The 21185-nt window shown below is 38.9% G+C and overlaps 2 protein-coding genes across 4 annotated transcripts; one reads left to right on the top strand and one right to left on the bottom strand.

Annotated features, from left to right (window-relative positions):
• Window positions 1-47: 47 nt before the first annotated feature.
• On the bottom strand, window positions 48-11531 carry gmps (guanine monophosphate synthase). Of its 2 annotated transcripts, none has more exons than XM_032545074.1 (16): window positions 11339-11531; window positions 9447-9619; window positions 9184-9298; window positions 8923-9020; window positions 7918-8021; window positions 7517-7710; window positions 7013-7178; window positions 6389-6540; window positions 5716-5889; window positions 5266-5371; window positions 4963-5078; window positions 4132-4257; window positions 3317-3432; window positions 3079-3209; window positions 2320-2492; window positions 48-1866 (listed from the first exon to the last, which is right to left on the bottom strand). In XM_032545074.1, the coding sequence occupies exons 1-16, from the start codon at window positions 11363-11365 to the stop codon at window positions 1765-1767; spliced, it is 2073 nt and encodes a 690-aa protein (XP_032400965.1). In that variant the 5' UTR covers window positions 11366-11531; the 3' UTR covers window positions 48-1764. The 2 variants fall into 2 exon arrangements, with proteins under 2 accessions (XP_032400965.1, XP_032400966.1); XM_032545075.1 differs by lacking the exon at window positions 11339-11531 and adding an exon at window positions 10648-11196.
• Window positions 11532-13650: 2119 nt separating this feature from the next.
• slc33a1 (solute carrier family 33 member 1) lies at window positions 13651-20922 on the top strand. Of its 2 annotated transcripts, none has more exons than XM_032545094.1 (9): window positions 13651-13745; window positions 14325-14782; window positions 14866-15019; window positions 15235-15430; window positions 16229-16428; window positions 16523-16707; window positions 16797-16914; window positions 17084-17299; window positions 17390-20922. In XM_032545094.1, exons 2-9 carry the CDS (start codon window positions 14367-14369, stop codon window positions 17555-17557), a joined length of 1653 nt encoding a protein of 550 aa, XP_032400985.1. In that variant the 5' UTR covers window positions 13651-13745; window positions 14325-14366; the 3' UTR covers window positions 17558-20922. The 2 variants fall into 2 exon arrangements, with proteins under 2 accessions (XP_032400985.1, XP_032400984.1); XM_032545093.1 differs by having other exon boundaries at window positions 13664-13894.
• The last annotated feature ends 263 nt before the right edge of the window (window positions 20923-21185 follow it).

Here is a 21185-nt window from a genome sequence, read left to right as displayed (position 1 = left end):
CGGTCATAATGTTATGCCATTTCTGGAACAAAAAGTGACAAATAGTAGAAGTTTTAACATTGAGATCTTTATTAAAGCTCAGTTTTCCATTGTACAAATGTCATAGTTGAAACTGCATGCAGTGGCTTGGTTTGAGGCACGTTACTAAGGAAAAATGAACATCGCTGAGCAAACTTGAAGGAAATAAAAATTAAGGACAATATTGCATAACTTAATCTTATTGAGATTTAAAAAAAAAAAATCCACTTTAGCTGTTTTATGGGGACTTGTGTAACATAGAAACACGCTTACAAAGGCAAAACAGAAGGACAATCACAAACAGCAGTTAAGGTCACCAAAGAGTTGAGCTAACGGAAGGATGAGAGGCACAAAAACAGATGAAGGTGTCACATCCAGGGTAAATATCGCTAACGGGAGACTACACGCTTTTAAAAACTCAGTTAAACCTGAGCACTGTATTCACTGAGGTCTAAATGATGAGACGGGAGACCGGAAATGATGCATCGACAGTTGTGAAAGTGACCATGTATACAAGGCGCGACAACGTGAAATGAGGCAGGAGCTCGAGCCAACTCCCTTAAATGGACCTTCAACACTAAAGAGGGACACAGTTAAGATAAAGTTCCTACTTGATGTTTATGCTGATGTAGCACCGAGGCTTCATGAGTGAAAAATGTGCAAAAACGTGCCTCTGCACAATGCAGGAGCAGCCAAATCGTCAAACAACAGCAAGTGACACGATGTGGTTAAAAGCTCTTACTACTGTACTTATAGGTTTGATATTAGTCCTTTTGCCTTTATAATCTTCTTCATAAAAAAAGCACACATACTGCAGCATGAGGAGAACGGCATTCTCCTCTCTGGACAGAGTCCATTCATTTCACACCAGAAAAGGAAAAAAAAACATGAAAATACAGAACAGGCACATACAAAGTTACCAACGGTATTGTTGGCTTCTTTCCCAGGAGTCATTACTCCGAAGCCACTGCGGTGTGGACTGCTGTCCAGGAAGGATGCAGAAACAACACAACAGCTCCAGCCAAACAATCTGAGGAGCCCACAATATTCAACACCACCACAGCATATTCTACTTTTGGCAACAACAAAAAAAGGGCTTAAAAATTGATTGGTCATGTAGGCTGCTGATTCAGACAACCTCAATTGTAACACAGTATGGAGGCGGAGAGATAGAGAGAGAGTTCAAACAGAGGATAGTCTGAAAACATTCTGTACTACAAAAAAAAAATACAAAGCAACAGCTGAAGACGTTCATCCCCAACCCACTACTGCATTTTTGTTCATGACAACACTGTTTGCTTCTCTCATTTTTATTTTATCCACCCCACAATTAATCTTTAGGCACAACATCGAGTCAACATCACAGCTTCTTACCGCTTGCCTTTAAAGGTTAAGCTCATAAAAGGAAGCAGCGATTTACCTTTGTATAATAGCCAGAACATGTACATGAATTAAAAATAATATATTAACCATGACCAACACTACTGGATCCCTACGTCCGAAGAAAGAAAACAAAACAAATTAAGACCAAGTAGGAGTGGGAGTGATGGGGAGTGCAGAGCGGAGGGGCTTCGTCACAGTACGGTCTGCCTTCCATGGGAATGTCGAAGAGAAAGAGGAAGTAAAGGGGGATCGGGGGAGGAAGGACAGAGAGAGAGCGGCTCACCGGCCCTCCGGTGTCTGCGGAGAGTGTTTGTGCACTGTGTGTGAATGTGTGTCCTATTGATATGAAGTCATGATGTGGCTCTATTCCCACTCTGTGGTGCCGGGTGGCTTGGAAGTCAGGTCGTACATCACTCTGGAGATGCCCGGGATTTTCTTGATCTCATTTACCATCTTTAGCACCACCTGGTGGAGTGACCAAAACCAAGTTGCATCATGGGAGTGTTTTGTTTTTGTTTGGGGGTTTTTGTCATCACCAATTCTTTTGACTGGGAAAAAAAAAGCCATTCAAACCAACTGGTGTCTATGTGACAATGTATTCGCCCCCATTGTTCGACATGGACTTCCTAGTTACTCACAAGTTTTGGTCAGCTGAGTCCAACTTGTCAAATCACAATGGAGCACCGTTACAATCTAGTCTGTACAATTAAGCTATCACTAAAAGTCACACTTTACTAAAGTAAATCTACTAAAGTAAATTTAATTACTATTAAATTATTATTATCTTATTTTATTGAGCTGGTGCCAGTAGTTGTCATGATGACAACTACCGGCACCAGCCTTAATCAGTAAAATCCTGAGTTTATACTCCCTAATTTGAAAGTACATAATGTGGCAAACTACATCGTATTATCTTACCTCCTCTGGGATATGGTTACCAGGCATGGCAGCGATGCCCGTCATGAAGTCGCTGGTGATGAACGTGCGGACCACGACGGAGCGCCGACAGGAAGGCTGCTTCTGCTGGGGGTCTCGGTCAAAATGCAGGGGAGTGAGGATGATCGGCATCTGGCTGATCTTGCCTGAATAACCTGAAATAAAAACAAAGAGAATCCAAGGCAAACCAAATGTTTCTGATTAGTTTCAAAAACATCTGATAATAAAACCTGTGACAATAGATTTGTCACAGAGAATACTAATTAATGCTGCAGCCTGACAGGGAGGAATACAGATCCATTTTTAATCTCCTTTGAAGATGTATGAGGGAAGCATGAGAGAAATGAACAGTAAAAATTAATAATTCCTTATATTATGATGAAATAAGGAAACATATCATAATATGGAATATTATGATGAAATATATGATATATTTCTTTTCAATATACAGTACAGACCACCTTCTCATTGAATTCAATGAGAAGGTGTGTCCAAACATTTGGTCTGTACTGTATATATGCTTATATCATAAGCAAATACCTTTAATGAGAATAAATAAAGATTTTCCACACATTCAAGTTAACACTTAGTATAAGGCTTTTAAAAAAAAATACTACTGCTTAGATTTAAAAGAAAAAAGATGGATTTAGTTCATGGCATCCAATACATTATTTATTTACTAAATTAAAAATATATACACACATCTCAAAAATTTTAACTTTTAAAGAAATCGAAACTTACCAGACTCTCTAAGAATAGAATGAGCAACAAAGTCCGCCTGTCTGAGCGTGCTCAGAACACCGGTGGTCAGGAAAGTTGGGGTAATGTCTGTTGGCGGCTCCTTTACATGGGACCCAAAAATATACACAACTCTGGAGAAACACATGAGTCACAGAGTTGAGGTTAGGTCTTTAACAACACTGAGCTCTAAATGTTTCTGCTGATTGAAGATAAATTGGGATTTTTTTGTGTGTGTTACCTGTTGATGGTATGGCACATGCGAGGGATGAGTCTGGCCAGGAACATCAGTGATTCCCAGTGAGGAGATTCTTTACTCGTTACACCGCACACATAACTGTAAGACCGACAATCTCCCTGCAACAGAGACAAAACACTATCAAATAAATGGGAACAAAAGTCTTCAGAATTAATTCAGGACATTTATGTAATAAATAGACATTTAAGATTCATAAAGTCCTGTTTTCGTTTTCAGACTAGGCACACAAAAGCCGTCTATGTTTAGCCACGGTGTCCTGTCTGGCCCACAGATTGAGGTTTGAGTTAAATTTAAACCTCTGGTCTCTAACAGGCAGTCACAGGGCACACCTACAGCAAACTCTCTGCCACTGACTGACTTTGGTAATGTTTGTCAGAATTTAGAGCCATTCATCTCTAGCTGATCCAAACACTTAAGACAAGAACTTGCTCTGAACATTTTCCAAGACAAAAGTAATGGAAAAAAATGTGGTGGCTTTTGTGTGGGTGTGTCTTGTGGGAAACATCTAAATTACTGTCCCTGCCCAGCAAAAAGCAAACCGCTGGAGACAGACACTGTGTCAGAGTAGCTCTGTCTCTGAAGCGATGCTACTTCTCCCACATAAGTGAAACAGCTGACATCTTCCAGAACAACAGGGTGTTTTTGGGTTAAGCATAAAATATTTCTACAGCTTCTGTCTCAAGGTCCTCTAATCTGTAGATGAAAATTCACTGAAAATTAAAAATTGTAACAATTATGACAAACTAAAGTGTAGACCCTGATTCAAGAGTTTGAATACATTTGATGTTCTGGTTTACCTGGACACCAACAGTTTTGATGGGCAGCAGGAAGGCATTAAGTGAATGAAGGCTGGTGATCTGCATGAGCTTTTCCTCCTCTTCATCTGATATGCACGACTTGACTCTCTGGAGCAAGGCATGAGGCTGGACGGCAAGGAAACACAAGAAGGTTCAACATGCAACATGACGAAATGCAGCTGGCTTTGTCCCAACAAACAGAAAAACAAGCCACCTCTGAATAAACATAAAATTCTTTTATCAGCAAATTGAAGATGCTTAAATGTTGTTAGTAATTTTATTTAGGTAAATTCTATATTTTCAGGGCAAAATGGAAAAACTAGATTACAAGGGTGAAATTTCTGGAGTGACTAATCAACCAGAAGCATCTCATTATTATTTACAAAGCACCCAGAGAAGAAACAGCCACTAAAGTCTTCACTTTTCAGTGTGTCCAAAGCTGTCCGCAGCACCATGTTGTCTCCATCCTGAATGTTTCCACAGTTCGTTCTTCCTACAAACTTTCATGTGAGAAATTATATTACTGCTGGAAAGCAACAGGGAGTTGTCATCGGACTACACAGTAAGAAATGAACTCGAACACCAATTATGTCCCTGCAAATTTCAAATACTTTTTTGCAGACAAAGTTTGAGATGCTTGATCAGAATAACAAAAGAGACTCAAGTTATCAGACATGAACTTGTTCAACTGAAGTGGATCTTTAGTTGATTTAAAACAGAACATGCACACTTTAGAGAAAAGTGTAGCATAAAAGTTAATGATGGTTATCGTATTTTCATGCATTGCAAAAAGACCATTAGCCAAGAAAACAGTCTGACTTTTTCACTGACCTTTTTGACACTTGCAGAAAAGTCTGTGACAATTTTGAGGATGTTGTTTGTTTCAGCAAAGTCCTTACAAATATAAGGCTCTTCAGCACAAATCACTCTGATGGACAAACCAGGACCTAAAGGAAAAAATAAATAAATAATGTTTACACTTGACACTTATGTGAGCAGTACTTGTTTATATGATTGAAAAAAAGAGAAAACACATTAGATGAAAAGCTTAAAATGCTTATTTAGTGTGGACTGTATTGATTTAACAACTGTATACTATAGTGACAGTGAATGCACATGTGTATGTTTACTTACCAGGAAAAGGATGCCGAGAGACAATCTCCTCTGGCAGGCCCAACTCTCTCCCCAGCGCTCTCACCTCATCTTTATGGAAATCTTTCAAAGGTTCGATTACTTTTCCCTGGACGGAAATAAAAATGTATTCAGCATTTTTACAGTTTTCACATATTTGTGGATTTAGGTGAAAGGGCAAAAGCAAGACAAACTAATTCATAAGCACAATCAGTAAATATCTACAAAATGTATCTATAAATGCAAAATATCCAGCAGAACCTGTATTTACACTGTGCTGATTAAGCATGAGAGCAGGCAAACAATTCTTTGAAATACTGAGTTTTAAATTCTTTACTAATTTGTTTTTCAATTTACTTTCTGAAATCCAACTTGCATTCAGTAAATGGCAAGAACTCACACCAGACAGTCCAAGTTAGGTGACAGTAGGAGTTTGTGTGAGCAAGTACCTACCTCATCTCTGAGTTTGCGGATGAGCTCGGTGTCGTTGTGGTGTGTTTTGATGACCTCTGCCTTTCCGCTGGCAATATGAGAGGCACTCTCAATGAGATCAGGGCGCAGGGTGCCCTGCGCCAAGAAAACCTCTTCAGGGTTGAGGTTCATTTCTCCAAGCACTTCATTAGCCACCTGTCAAGTGACACAGAGGATCAAATAGTGAACTTATAACATTAAAAGCAATCGGTTAGTAAGTCAAAACTAAAACTCAAGAAGTGTTTACATTCTTGCTGGTATTTGCGCAATTATTTCCACAGTTTTACTAATTGAAATAACATTTCTGCTGGTACGGTACAGTTTAATTTTTCACATATTGTAAAAAGTCTGTTTCCTTTTAACACAAAATTACACATGCACAGTTTTAAAAAATATTTACTCAGTCTCACATCCCTTATCCTTGGAGCTATTTTTAATAACTACACATTATTTTTATGTTGTAATTTTATCAATACAGTACAGTATATTCTTAGTTGTTTTTTTTAACATATTCTTTTAGATTTCTGCCTGTCGCTTTGCTGCTGCTACACCCAAATTCCCCCAATGTGGGACAATAAAGAGTATTTTTATTCTATAAAGAGCGAAAACCGTAAAGGACAATTTTAAATAGAATTGTCAAAAAGCTGCTGCTCACTTTGACAAACGTGTCTCCAATAATCTTCCTTTTCTCTTCAGGATTGGTGGTCATATTTAAGGTTTTACTGATGCGTTTCCGTGGCGTTCTGTCCTCGTCAGAGATTGGAAGAGTTGTCGTTCCGTTGTAAAAGGTGTGAGCTGCATTAACCACTACAGAAACGAACATACTGACGGTTAATTTATACAGAATGGTTATACATGCACAACTCAGTAAATTAAATAAATAAACATGGGTGTTTCCAGTAATTCAACTGAAAGTGCAACTCATAGGTCACCGTTAAAGGAACCTGGATCTCCTTAACACCAACTGTTGAGATGATATATTGTCAAGAACATCTACATAGTTTTCAGTTGCCAAATGTTTCTGTATTAATAAAACGTTCTTGGTCTTATTATTCAAATTTTCTTAAAATAAATAAATTTAAAAAAATACACAAGGTTCACTTTTGAATGATGTGGCTGAAAATTTGATGGGGTTTTCACATTTATCAACCTGTAAATGTCACAACTTAACCACCTTTCTTTATAAAAAAAAAATAAATAAATAAAAAAATCTTCAAATGCTTCCCACATAAAAATACTTCTACAGAAACTACAGAACAACTAAAAACTTGTTTGCTACCTTTGAGTTTAATGCCCAGCTTGGTGAGGGCCTCCTCCACACTCAGACTCTCTCTCTTCCTCATGAAGCCGTTGTCGATGTGAACTGCTATCACCTGCTCCTGGTTTAGAGCTTTGTTCAAGAGAGCAGTGCAAACTGTGGAGTCGACTCCACCGCTCAAAAGAACCTGTTGAACCAAAAAATTACTTTTGAGTTTAACCAAGATCAATATTTTATCAATTTAATGTTATTTTAACCAACTAATCATTATGACTTAACCACCTAGTCCGCTGTGAAAAAAGTGACGTTTAAAACTCCCGCTAAAGCGCAGAGCCAAGTCATGACTTTAATTCAACAGAGTGAATACAAATATTGCTACTTATCTTCAAACTACCACTTCTGTACCCACCTCCTAATCAGCAACAGCACTTCACACCAAGTTCAATAGTCAGAAAATATTCTTTCTTCCAGAAGGAAATCAAAGCAAAACATTTTTTCCCTCCAACTTTAGGCAGTTTCACTCACCAGAACTTTAGATGTGCCCACTTTTTCTCTGATTTCATTGATGCAAACCTGCTGCCGGTTGTGCACGGTAAAGTTACTTGTACAACCCGCAATCTCAAACAGGAAGTTGCGCAGCATCTCCATCCCTCGCTCTGTTAGGTCGACCTCAGGGTGAAACTGGGTCCCGTACAGCTTCTTCTGTTCATTCGCAATCCCTAGATTGAAAACAGGGCTTTTAACACAAATCATGACCAAACATGTGCCATTTAAACTTTTGAATAAAACTACTCTAATATGCAAAGAATACGCTGCATATTGTTTTTAAAATAGTACAGGAGTTTATGCATGCTTCTAGGTTTTATGACAACAATACAGAATATGCAAAACTCTGATTATCTAAGATTATCTAAAGTGCCTCTCACCAGCAATGATGTTCCCTGACTGAGCCACCACTTTAAAGCCATCAGCCACTTTATCCACGCTGTCACCGTGGGTCAGCAGCACCAGCTCCTCCTTCTGAAGGCCTCTGATAAGAAACACACACACACACACACACACAAACGTCAAATGAAGATATGAAGTGTTTACTGATCTGTCGGGTGATAGTTATTGTGTACCCCCAGTGTTTGTGGTAGGAGTCTAGAATAACAATGAATGTGACATTTTTTGTCATATTAGAGAGAAAAGGTTTTTGACACTTACATATTTCTGATCAAATGGGTTTTTTTTTCGGATTGTGTGAGAAATTGCATCTTTCAAGAAGAAATAAAATGTATAGGAATAAATGTGATTCTGAAGATTACCTAAAGTTAAACTTATCTAAATAAGAAAGTTTGCAATGTAGTTAAGATTAGTTTAAATTTAAAGTTGAGTGAAATGTGCTGCAGGCCAAGTAAAGCTGAAACAATTGAACTGGATTGTGATGAATCAAATATTAAAATAATCAACTAATTTAGTAATTGTTAACTAGAACATACAAACTTCAAAAAAGGTCATTTGTTGAAAACACAAAATATAAAGGGCAGAATTTTTAACATGTTGATGTTAGAAGTATTTTTGAACTACAAATGCGTCATTTGTTATAAATAGAATGCTATGTTCTTTTTCTTTTAGGCAAGAAAATATATTTTTCTTATTTAAGACAGGATTGGAATTATTTGTTTAGTTGCATTTTTAAAAAAATATTTCTAATATTGTATAAAATCTGCAGAATGTGGCAGGTTTTTTAAAATCTATTTAACTGGTCCATTGTCAGAATAATCGGTTACTAAAATAATCGTTCGCTGCAGTCCCAAAGCCAAGAGAAGCATTTACATGAATAAAAAAAGTACATATTTCATAATATCAACAACCTTTGAACTAATATTTTTGCAACAATTATGTTTGAATACTTCAGATACTCAATGTATAAAAAGTTTCTACAATACCTGAAAAGGGAGCATGTGTTGTCCAGCACAATGTTGAACACTCCATCCTCCCTTACGCTCTTTTTATGGACTGTACCACCGAAAACTTTATTCATCATCTATGGCAAACACTCAGAGTTAATAATTACAAACTGACTTAGTTATGGTGTGCTTGAAATACAGTAAATCATTTCAGAGAGTAGAGGAAATATTGCTGTTCCTTATCTTAAGAGGCAAACAGCCTCTTAGGACACTTCAAGTGTGAAGCATGGATAAAGCTACCTGCATCCCATAGCAGATGCCAAGTACGGGCTTTCCTATGGTGAATATGGCCTGGTCGAAATACGGAGCATCTTCTGCATAAACAGAGGCTGGACCTCCTGAAATAATGATGGCTCTAAGGAGTGAAAGAGAGAGACAGAGAAAAAATCATAAAGACAATGCAAAACCACAAAACACCTTCATACTTCATTTTAAAGAAAGCATACAAAAAGGGAGAAAAACTATAAAATAAAGGCACTTTCTCCCCACCCCAGGATTCTCACCTGTACCCCTGTTCTCTGATGGCAAAGGCAGGGGTCTCTAAAGGGAGAATCTCTGAGCGGACACACAGCTCCCGCACTCGTCTGTCGATCACCTTCCCATATTGTGCTCCTGCATCCAGGATTGCAACCGCCCCCTCGCAAGATCCATTCTGCGCAGAGGTGCTGATATCCAGCTGTGGATGCAGTTTCACAGACACATTAACATGTTGATTAAATTTAATCTGTTTTCGTGTCTTTAAAAAGAGAAACACAGGCAAGAGTTACACAAACACAGACTTAAAAGTGAAATGTCAATGCTAAGTTGGTATCTCTGCATGAGAGCCAGCACAGTGAAGTCAACTTCTCCAAAACTTTCCTGTGCTCCATCTTTAACCTCCTTGCGGAAAATGTGACTCACAAATAGGCGCAACGTGATTAGGAACATGTGAGCTACAACATCTAGACAGACAGGCACTCTTTGAAAATGTGCTGCAACCATTCAGAAAAATCACGTGAAACCTCAAGCTAGTCAAGGGTTATTAGCTTGATCAGCTTCCTAAATGGACATTTTGGTCCAGTGAAACTGGAGCTAAAGGAGAAAAACCTGGATTTCAGGGGAGGATGTTGATAAGAGATTACCAAAAACAGAGACAATATTAAAAAAAAATCAGAAACCTCTGTTTATGAAACACTAAAGTATTAAACATCCCACAGAGCATTGTTCTATCCCTCATCATCATCATCATCAGAAGATAATGAGAGAATAGAAAATCCAGCTGGGCATGGCGTCTTTTTTGTAACATCTCCCCTCTGTTTACCTAGACAGAGTCTATGTTTCTGTGTCACATAAAATTTTCTAGTGAAATATACCCCTTTATAAGTTGACAAGGAAAAAGGTTCATGGACTACGAGTATTTAAAAGGTGATTGAGTCGTGTTTACTCTAGGATCTTGGTCCATGTCAAGGTATTTTGGACCATTTGTTTTATGGCATATGCTTGAGTGACAAAACACATCAGTTGAGGACCTGTATTAATGAAAGTGCCAGTCAACCAATGTACAACAACAAAATATCCCACGAAGAGCGGTAAGACCAGAAATACGACCCATGTGAAAAGTGAAAGCATATTTTAGTTGTTTCTAAATGCACATTATACTGTTCTAATACCTAGAGGTTGGATAGAAATATTTAGTAACCAAGAATGTTCAGGAAAAGTACTTACCAGACGACCCGCTAACATCGCAGTAGGAGTCGGTGTCAGTTTTAAGTTTGCTCAAACTAGCCTCGTCAGATTGTTAGCAGACTGACACTTAAAGTGACGTTATTTTAGCTCAAACTGAGTGACAGCAGCCTTGCGAAGTAAACGAGACTGACACAAGTTAACGTTTTAGTTTCGAAGCCGATGCTGCGGCTAAAATAAATAAATATGATGTCATTATTACACTGTTAACGATGCTGCCCTAACATATTCACCCCGGCTAACGATTGCTAGCTAGTGGTAGCGCGCTAGCGAGCGAAGAACACACAGCAAGGAGCGTTAGCCTGTTAGCAGCACGGTTTACAGAGCTATGCTAAAAACCCACGTCGCGCCAGCAGCTGCAGGCACCTACTCGACGAAGACGCAAATGGTGGGAAAAATATGTGACAGACTTGCTTCATGTCAGATGAATCTGATATATGACGCGTAGCTAGTTAGCAGTTATGAGCAACACGTAAATGGGAAACTGCAACAGGCACACAGCGGACTACCCGCACCTCCGCGGGGCTGTTGGTAACATGCTGACTAACTTTCCCCCCCCACCTCTTGAGGTGCACAGAGGCCGTCTCTAAACCGCGGGTACTACGGCTTCCAGATCAAGTCACCCGGGCCACTCAGTACTAGAGTCGCGGCGCGGAGTAACCTATCCACTGACCTTGCTGTCTCCGTTGCACAGAGCCATGGGGGTCTGCCGCTGTGTTCAGTGTAGAAAGCTCTCCTCTTCGCCTCACTGTCCCAGGTCTCACACTGAAAGAGGGCTGCTGGTTAGCTCTTGGATCAGCACGCCGACTACTGCTGGAGAGGCAGACTGTGCTGTGGGTCTGGTGAAGCTCCTCTTTCTCCCCTCATGGGTGGAGCGCAAAGTGAAATTCAACAGATAGTAAAGGGGAAGGGTAGGACTGTCTGCGTTGGAGGCTGAGAATCAGCCTACAACTAACAGTTGTGTTATTTACCTGTTTAATTACCTTTAAGCAACAATAATAAACTGTGGATTTGTATATACACGGAGCATATACAGTATACTGCTAGCCAACAGATGCTTTGTCCTTTTATTCAATTCGATAAGTTTTTGTTGTTTTTTTTAAATTAAGTGTTTTTGTTACTCATCAAAATTTCTTCAGAGTTGACTCCAAAATCCCAATTCTTAGCCCGTGAGGATGCAACGAGGCATTTGCATTTTAAGATGAAGCATTGATGAATGATTTTCTATCTCCTGCTAAGACAGTATGGAGAGTGTGCTTCTCTTCATTCTAGCAAAAAAATTTTTACCTAGAAGGAAGCTGAAATCTGACCTCATAGGACCTTTGGGGGAAAAAAGAGGTATATATTTTTGCACAGAGCTAATGCAGATTAGATTATGTTGAGAAAAAACATTCCCTAAACTAGCTCATATAGGTATATTATCCAAGTGGAAGGATGTATCAAACAAAATCTCACCTGAAGGTCAAATGGTTTTCAACACTGACCTCTGAGGTTCAGGACTGGATCAGATTCATTGAATCTGTTTGCAATATGGATGTTTGAAGACCTTCAATTAGTTACCATGCGTGTTTATTCAAGCAACATTTGTGGGTTGGAATTTATTTAATCTTTAGTCTTTAAAATTTAATCCATACCACTTTAAAAAAAAAGAAAAATGTTCTGACAGCTATTCTCAAAATTATGTCATAGACAAAAATGCCTGCAGATTGGTAGATGCACCCGGTAAATATATAACAGATATCTTCAGACATGAAGTAATTTAAGCATGGTTTATCAGGAGGTCTAGTGAAATAGGGGTGAAAATATGGTCTTGTAATAGCATCCCTTCATCTCAAACTATATCTCAGTAAGTGGTGGTAATGGCAGCTTTACGTCGGTCCTTTCATCACATGCTGTGTCATTAAAATAAGCCTCCGTCTTGTCATATGTTTGCGGGTGGGATAAGCAACTTCACATGGGCTCAAACCAACCCACAAGCCAGACCATGTCGTTATTCATTACGTCTTTAATGTGGGGTCAAGGGTGCCTCTTACTAAGACAGGAGGAAATGGAGACAGCTAAGAATGATCTAGATTAAGCAAAAAATAATAATTTCCAACCATGTTATATTTGAATAAAATTTGTGCAGTCATTATCTTTTTAATTAACAGTTATGAAGTAAAATGCCTTCTCTAATATATACAAGGAATGGCTTCTTTTAATAGTGTGGTGTTTTCATTTGTTGTAGCTTGCAATTTAAACATTCTAATCTGAAAATATAGTGTGGCCATAAAATAAACAAAGGTAGAGCATGGCTAAGGAGGAAAAACTATTTAAATTGCCTTTATTTTATGGCGATTGAAGTCACTCTCATTTAAGACTTTGTAATCAAGATTAGTCTTCATCAGGATCATGTCTACTACTGCATACATTCCTGTTGTATTTTAATTTAACCAGCTGTATAAACAAGCAACACTCCACCAGCCAATTTGTTGCTATAAAGAAAAGTGTGGTTGTTAATGCTCAAAAGTCTGACAATCCATCCTGGAGACTTCAAACTCATAAACCAATAAAACTGAGTTTTTAACATTCCATTGTATTTTACTGTAGTAACATTTTATTTTGGTAGTAATTTTTTTTGCTCTTATCTTGCAATGCATTTATTATGGATGAGAGCCAATTGTACTTTATTGCAGCTTGCCATTTTGCATTTAGTTTTTCTGTTTAATTTGTCCTTTTTTTCCGTCTGCAAAACAATTAACATCTTTAAGACGACATTATCAGTTTATGTAATACATGTCCCATATATCTGGATGTTTTTATTTAGAAGAAATTAGTACAATCAATATCAAAATGATGACAAATGTATCTTAATTTTTTTTTCCCCTCTCGGAAGACAGGCATTGGATTTGTTTCCTTCCATAGAAAAACAAAAACAAAAGACTTCCGTCTTTTTACTCATTGCTTCTGAAGAGGAACTTCGTGCAGTGACGTTTTCAGACACGTCAGCTAAAGTTACCCGGACACATTTCCGTGCTGCACACAACGCTCTTTTTGGCTGTCCTGTGTTTTTGTCCACCGATGTGTTTTTAAGTTAAACGGTAGTCTAATTATTTATCTTTGTTCATTTAATCTGTTAGGACGTCACCGTGTTTTAGCCGAACAATCTTATGAAACAAGCCTCTGATTGGCTCACTCATTCCTCTAATTTTGCGTGTTTATTTCTGCTTTGGCATGCTGTCATAACCAGGTATGCACAAACCCATCCGCTTTTCTTTTGATTTTTAGCTGTTTCTGAGTTTATTCTGGTTGTTTGTGAGCGTACAATATTGTTTACTTTTAAACGACACCAGAGTGAAAGCAGCAAACCTGACATGTTAATTTTTCACTGACTTGGCTTATAATTATACTTCCTGTTAGAGATCAATGGATGTATTCTTGACATTTTTAAAATGTAGCACATTTTGATGATTCTTCTCACACCTTAAATCCAACCTGCTTCTGAATGTGTTTCTTCCTTTCCGCCGTTTTTTCAATGGATTGCAATCATTTATTTACATTTACCTTTCCAGCCATAGCACATTTGGAGAAGACATAGCTGATTTACCCAGAAGCCTCAAAAAACAGACTAGAAACTCCATGTAAATGTTTTACCGGTATTTTTTATTTTCTTCTTCCAGATTTATTGTGGGCACAGCAGGTTTGATGCCCTTTGCTCCATCATGGAGCCCTCAGATTTGATGACACGCAGGAACGGGCGACAGAGGAGAGTACCAGGCGCCTCCATCCTGTCTGAGCACATCGGCTCTATGGACAGAGGGGAGACGAGTTCTCCTGAGCCGGAGATGGAAGAGGAGGCAGATAGCCTCATCAGGAGCTCAGACACAGAGAACAGGAGGCGTCACCGGGTTCGGCCGGGTATCCGTGGCGAACTGGGGAATATATTACTTCTCCTGTTCCTCTATGTGCTGCAGGGGATTCCCTTGGGACTGGCTGGCAGCATCCCCCTAATCTTACAGAGCAAGAGTGTCAGCTACAAAGACCAAGCCTTCTTCAGCTTCGTCTTTTGGCCGTTTAGTTTGAAGCTTTTCTGGGCACCGTTGGTGGATGCCCTGTACTTTGGCAGGTTTGGGAGAAGGTAGGACGGAAACCCAAGTACGGATGATACTGTTATATATGCTTTTGTTTTTGTCTCTGAACTGTTGTCATGTGTTTCTGCAGAAAGTCGTGGCTGGTGCCCACTCAGTACCTGCTGGGGCTGTTCATGCTCTATCTTTCAACAACAGTCACCTCACTGCTGCAGAGCGAGGAGGGACCCAAGGTGGTCACACTCACTGCAGTCTTCTTTATGCTTGCCTTCCTGGCAGCCACACAGGTAACCATTAATAAGCACACATATGCAGTGCTTTGCAAATGTATTCATGTTCCATGAACTGTTTCACCTTAAAGGTAGAGCTTCATAAAATTATGAAGTGGAAAGAAAAGGATACAATGTGCAACCTTTGTTTCAAAAATCAATGAAATAATAAAAAAAAATCCTTACAAACCTGCAAACTTAAAACATCTTCTTTCTCTCTCTCTGTGTACTAGGATATAGCTGTGGATGGCTGGGCCCTCACCATGTTATCTAGAGAAAATGTGGGCTATGCGTCTACCTGCAACTCCGTAGGCCAGACGGCGGGGTACTTCCTGGGGAATGTGCTCTTTCTGGCTCTGGAGTCTGCTGAATTTTGCAACAAGTACCTCAGAATAGTGCCCAAAGACACCGGCATCGTCACCCTGCCAGGTACATGGACACACCACTGTTGAATTCCGAGGTGTGGTGTAAAAAAAGAAGTATAATAAATGATTTTAAAATGTTTTACTTGAACTTTTCCTGTACCAGTCAAATTGAAGTCAAACAAATCTGCTAGGAATGGGTTTAAAAAAAGCTGCAGTAATCTGGTTGCATAAGGGGCCCACCTTTACACTAATACTTCTTTGACACACCTTTGACTCAATTTCAACATTTAGTGTTTGTTGGTACAAACCTCTCATCAGTTACGGCAAATCAGACTGAATTGAAATAAACCTCAGTTGTCCAGCTCTTCTTTTGGATCTTTTAACTCAATGATCTGAACATACAAATGTATCAGACTATCTAACCATTCCACAGAGATATATGTCTAACACAGCACAGGCAAAGCGGGTACAGATACTTGGAAAGAATGTATTGCAGAGGTGAAATTATTAAACTTGCACATCATTTTAGAGACAAACAGCAACACAGGAGAGGCTGTTGGGATCTCTGATTTTAGAAGAAGAAATTCAGTAAGGAAGGAGGTTTGAAGACTGACAGTAAACCTCCTGGTCTGACTACAATATTCCCAAACCTTGTGGGAGAATGTATCATGGTCTGAAGAAACCAAACTTCTGTTCTTATGCCAAGCATATGTCTAACACTGCAAAGGTTTGAAGAACCTTTGCAAGGCAGAGTTGGGAAATGCTGTATAAGATCTGGTGATGTATTGAAAATGATTGTTTTTCTTATTTCTGCTAGGTTTAGGGAGATGATTTAAGCCAATCTTTTGTTCTTCTGTTGCAGATTTTTTATTTTTCTGGGGGGTGATATTCCTAGTTTCCACTACCCTGGTGGCCATCCTTAAAAGGGAGAACGATCACAGCAGAGGCAGGAGCAACGTCCCGGTCGAGACTCAGGGTGTCACGGAAACCTACAAGCTCCTGTTCTCCATCGTCAAGATGCCAACAGTCTTCACTTTTTGTTCCCTGCTCCTCACAGCTAAAGTACATAACTGCAAACAGCAAGATGATTGGTGTTGTCTGTATCTGAAGAAAACTCATGGTGAAAATATCTTAATTTTTTTTTCTTTTGCCTTAGATCGGTTTCTCTGCAGCAGATGCTGTTACAGGTCTGAAGCTGGTGGAGGCTGGAGTCCCCAAAGAGCAGCTGGCTCTCCTGGCGGTTCCCATGGTGCCTCTGCAGATCCTTCTTCCAGTGATCATCAGCAGATACACGGCGGGGCCGCGACCCCTTGATGTCTTTTATAAAGCCTTTCCGTTCCGGTAAGTGCTCACGTAAACACAGAAATGAACTCGCTTTGTGTTTGCATGCAGTAAGCAAAGAGCTAGCACAGTCCTATTCTGTTATGCAGGTTGCTTATCGGGCTTGAGTACGCTCTGCTGGTATGGTGGACCCCCCATTTGAAACAAGAAGGAGGATTCCCACTTTACTACTACGCCATAGTCCTGCTCAGCTATGCATTGCATCAGGTTTGTTGTTTTTCTCCTTTTCTCTGCTGGTTGCCCTGCTTAACTACAACCATCAAATCCAGTCTGACTTCCTGGAACCTGTTCACAAACCTCTGACAGTAAAACACTTAAACACCTTGTTTGACTGTGGATACATTTAATGAAGTCGGCCCCATTTTGGTGTCCCTAGGTGGCGCTGTATAGCATGTATGTGGCCTGCATGGCCTTCCATGCCAAAGTGAGTGACCCCCTCATAGGAGGGACCTACATGACGCTGCTGAATACGGTCACTAACCTGGGAGGAAACTGGCCCTCCACCGTGGCTCTGTGGATGGTCGACCCCCTGACCTCTAAGGAGTGCCACGGGGCCGTGGGACAGAGCTGCAGCTCGTCACTGGAGGCAGGGGTGAGTGGAACGGGAGAGGGCGGAAAACCACAGAGTGTGTTTTTATTTATAAAGTAAACCCCTAATTTTTTATATTTTTTTCCCCTCCAGTTGTGCGTCAAGGAAGGAGGCGTTTGTGTGACGACCATGGACGGCTACTACGTGGAGTCTGTGGTGTGTGTCGTCATCGGTTTACTGTGGTGGGTGTGGCTGGGGAAAAGAATGAGGCGGCTGCAGGAGCAGAGCTCCTCTGCGTGGAGATGCAGGGTGAACCAGTGATATGAATCCTACAGACATTTCAGTAGTGAGCTGCACCTTCATTTTCTGCTCCAAAACCAGCCGGACTCACAGTCATTCCCACACAGCAACGTTTTGCTCTGGTCTGGCTTTTTTGCTGCCAGATTGAGGAAACACTTACCATTAAACATGCCACATATATGTACACACATATGAAGTAAGCCGCCATTGCTGTCTTCTTTTTTTTTTTTTTAAACTATTGCTGCCGTCTTATAAAGTGTCCTAGTAGATTTTTACCATGTTGTGCTGCTTAAGCAAAACCAAACAAAGGCTGGGTCAAAGAAGATCTTGACAAATTTTTTTTTCATCTGAAAAAAGATTTTTTTAAGATGCTTTCTGGATTTTATCACTTCATCTTCAAACCTATATATCTTTCTTATATGAAAGGAATATTCAGAGAACAAATTCACTAATCTTAACTCAAAGCACATGTGAAGATTTCTCCTCATATCCCTGGCCTGAACCACGAAGCAGGAAAAGAGTCTCAGTGCAGTTCAGAGGGAAACAGTTAGAGAAATAGGACAGAGTTACATATAAATGTTTTAAAAAGAAAACAGAAAAAAATGAATATCTACAGTATGCAGAAATATCTTTTCTTCATTGTCCCTATTTCAGTTTTACTAATTAGCACATTTTGGGAGACATCTTACTATAATATTTATAGCAGTTGATGTTTATTTTAATTTAAGTCCATACAAAGGAATCAAATAGTTTTTGTCTCCTCCAGTGTAAAAGGGTGCTGCATTAAATATTTGTTTGTACTTTCATATCGGTCATATTAGTTATAGAGTTGGACCAATCAGGCCGCTGACAATTTCTGGTTTTCTTTGACCTCTGACCTGCCGGTTTCTGTTCTTCCTCTGACTGTAGTACATAAGAGAAAAACAGGGGCGGCAAGTTCTTTGAAAGGTGTTGTAGTTTTGAATTCAAAAGAAAATGAAGGAATTGCTCGATTATCTCCAATTATGCCCAAAATTGATCTGATTTTGTTTTATAATCTCGGAAAAGGTGCATTAAAGTATCTGCTGGTTGTTCATATGTTTATGTCCTGAAAATAGTAAAGGAATGTTTTGATTATTTATTTCAAAACATTCCAGATAAAACGCACACATTTAAATAAATTGTAAACAATCAGCTCTACAGCTGCTTTTATTGCTTAGCTGTATATTAGCTGGATCAGTAATTTACACAGAAATAATCTGCATATTTTGACTGTGTTGCTTTCAGCTGATTGAAAATATTACTTTGATTTCATGTTACTGTAAAGATAGAATCATAACGGTGGATGGTGTTGTAATCCCAACTCAGGACGTTAAAACAGATTAGTGGCCGTGTTGCCAGGTGTGAGACTGAAGTACTGTAGAGTGGGAGACGCCCACCCATTCATAGTATGTTGCCCAACTCCCAAGTTCAACCAGTGGATAAACCCACCTGATTTTAAAATACTCAGATTTCTGACCTTTTTCGTCATTTCTATTGTGATTGTTTTTGTTTGTTTAAACTGTGCCTTGTTTAGTGTCTTCAGGTCAGTTCATTGTCCAAACTTTTATCTGAATTTGAAAAATTAAGTTAAGTTATGCTGCCATCCTGTGATAGAGAAGGGCAACACTACACTGTTGCCCTTAAATAATTGTGAAGGGTAATCAAGTTCATTAAGTTTCTCAACACACTAGAGCTTTAATCCGCCGGTTATTTCTGTGCGCTCCTTAATGAAGATTCGATTTCTATGGTTAAATGAATGAAGATGCCTAAACGTCATTTTGCCTTCTTAATATAATACAAAACTTCCATGAGCAATTACAAACTGTGGTCAGTATATTGGTTTAGGAAATCTTTTCTTTGCTCTCCATTTATGCAGCTTTTTCCAGTTTGTTGGTTGCATTGTAACTGCATATACTGTACAAGTTCATATTATTACAGGAAACATTTAATATCTATTCACTCTGTTTAGATAAGTGGATAATGTCATGGATACCTTCACATCATGTAAACACCAGCCATGAGGGAAGATTAGTGTGAGTGAAATGTCTGAATGGTGGTTACCAAAATTCCCTGGTGAAAACATTGATAAGGGGAATTTTTAGTTTGTGAAATACATCAAATATATTGATTTGAGGATCTGGTACTTCCCGTTGTTTATAATAAATGCACTGAAAGCATCATTTACATCAAACGAATAGCCTTTGGTCTTTTTAAATGTGTAACTGTCCTTTTATATTAGACATTAAACTCATCTCATAGCAATATTATGAGAATGTTTTATATTTACTTGCTGCAGATCATCCATTTCAATAGTTCTGTCATTGACACTGTTTACTGATTTAATTTAATAATTGGTGTTTTTCAGGTGGTGGGCAACTACTTAGTTTTATTGTTTTATTCTATTCATAATATATATATTTTAGTTATTGCACAGATTTAGTTTACAGCGATTCAAATTCCATAACGGGGTGCCAAAACATTGTGTTTAAAACTCACAAGTTTTTCCAGACTCAGGCCCCGTCTACATTTATTTACATCTGATCTTTTGTTCTTATACACCCAATAACAAAGGTTGTGGTCAAATAAATTGAGATTTAAAAAGGTTTCAAAGGTTTATTGACAGATGTTTTTATTGTCAGACTGTCAGTCAGTGAATTGAGATTTTTTTTTCTTTTCCTTACAAACAACAAACTGTTTTTAATATCCGACTAATGAAGCCAAAGCATGGAAGCTATGGACTTCTCCAGGAATAATTAGACCAGTTTGACATCTGAATTGAAACATTTACTAAATTGTTTTATTAAATGTTCCTACTTTTTTCTACATTCCAAAGTCTTTAAAATAATAAAATAAAACCAAATCATTTCCTGAGGATCAGCCACTGTGGTTCTAAAGACTTAATTTCAATGGGATGGAACAAAATGAAATTTTGACATCGTGGAACCTGGAAAGTCTAAATTTAAAAATGGTTTTACCATACTTCTCCTGATAAATACTCTGTAGATCTTCTGGGATTTTTGTGTCTGTTCTGCCCTCTCAAGCTGGACCTAGTTCTGCTCGTTTTTACTACCCTGAGTATTTTCCTTCCACTGTCACCATGTGCTTGTATTATAACTGGGAACAGACTGGAATGTATGTAATCTTAATGGTTGAATTAATTTGATCATACACTTCTGGATGGTGGTTTGTCCTATGAAGTGCCTTGAGATGACATTTGTTAATGAGTGAAACGATGCTACATAAATAAATTGAGTTCAAAGTAAATCCCATGTTTTAAAACACTGTAAAGGAATCCCGCTGAAGGAAAAGAATGACTAAAAGTGATTGAATATTGAGATCTCAATAAATATTCATAATTAAAAACACTTCATCAGGTTTTCATCTCTTTTTCTGTGAATGTTGGAGGGAAAACAAACAGACATGATGCGCATGTTTTCTTTACAGTTTATTCATAATTTCTTTTAGTGTCTCAAGAGTTGTAAAATTGTTTTTCCTGAACAAGTTAATGCTGAGGCAGGAGGCTGTGGCTGCGTCTCCGGGTCTTTGGAGCTCTGAATCTTCACAGAGCTGTGGATGGTGAGACCAGATCAACTGGTTCTGGAGATTCGGACCCACTCCAGGTTCTGAC

Source organism: Xiphophorus hellerii, chromosome 18, assembly GCF_003331165.1.
Source record: "Xiphophorus hellerii strain 12219 chromosome 18, Xiphophorus_hellerii-4.1, whole genome shotgun sequence".
Classification (NCBI taxonomy): domain Eukaryota; kingdom Metazoa; phylum Chordata; class Actinopteri; order Cyprinodontiformes; family Poeciliidae; genus Xiphophorus; species Xiphophorus hellerii.
The sequence above is the reverse complement of the archived record's forward strand: the minus strand, read 5'-3'. Positions and strand labels throughout refer to the sequence as shown.

Excerpts from the sequence above, each read along its gene's own strand:
- slc33a1 (XM_032545094.1), top strand. The coding sequence starts at position 14,367 with ATGGAGCCCTCAGATTTGATGACACGCAGGAACGGGCGACAGAGGAGA. Across the intron at positions 15,431-16,228 it reads CGGCATCGTCACCCTGCCAG|ATTTTTTATTTTTCTGGGGG; the intron begins GTACATGGACAC and ends CTTCTGTTGCAG. Across the intron at positions 17,300-17,389 it reads GCTCGTCACTGGAGGCAGGG|TTGTGCGTCAAGGAAGGAGG; the intron begins GTGAGTGGAACG and ends TTTCCCCTCCAG.
- gmps (XM_032545074.1), bottom strand. The coding sequence starts at position 11,365 with ATGGCTCTGTGCAACGGAGACAGCAAG. Across the intron at positions 4,258-4,962 it reads TTTCTGCAAGTGTCAAAAAG|CCTCATGCCTTGCTCCAGAG; the intron begins GTCAGTGAAAAA and ends CTTGCCGTCCAG. Across the intron at positions 1,867-2,319 it reads GTAACCATATCCCAGAGGAG|GTGGTGCTAAAGATGGTAAA; the intron begins GTAAGATAATAC and ends TCACTCCACCAG.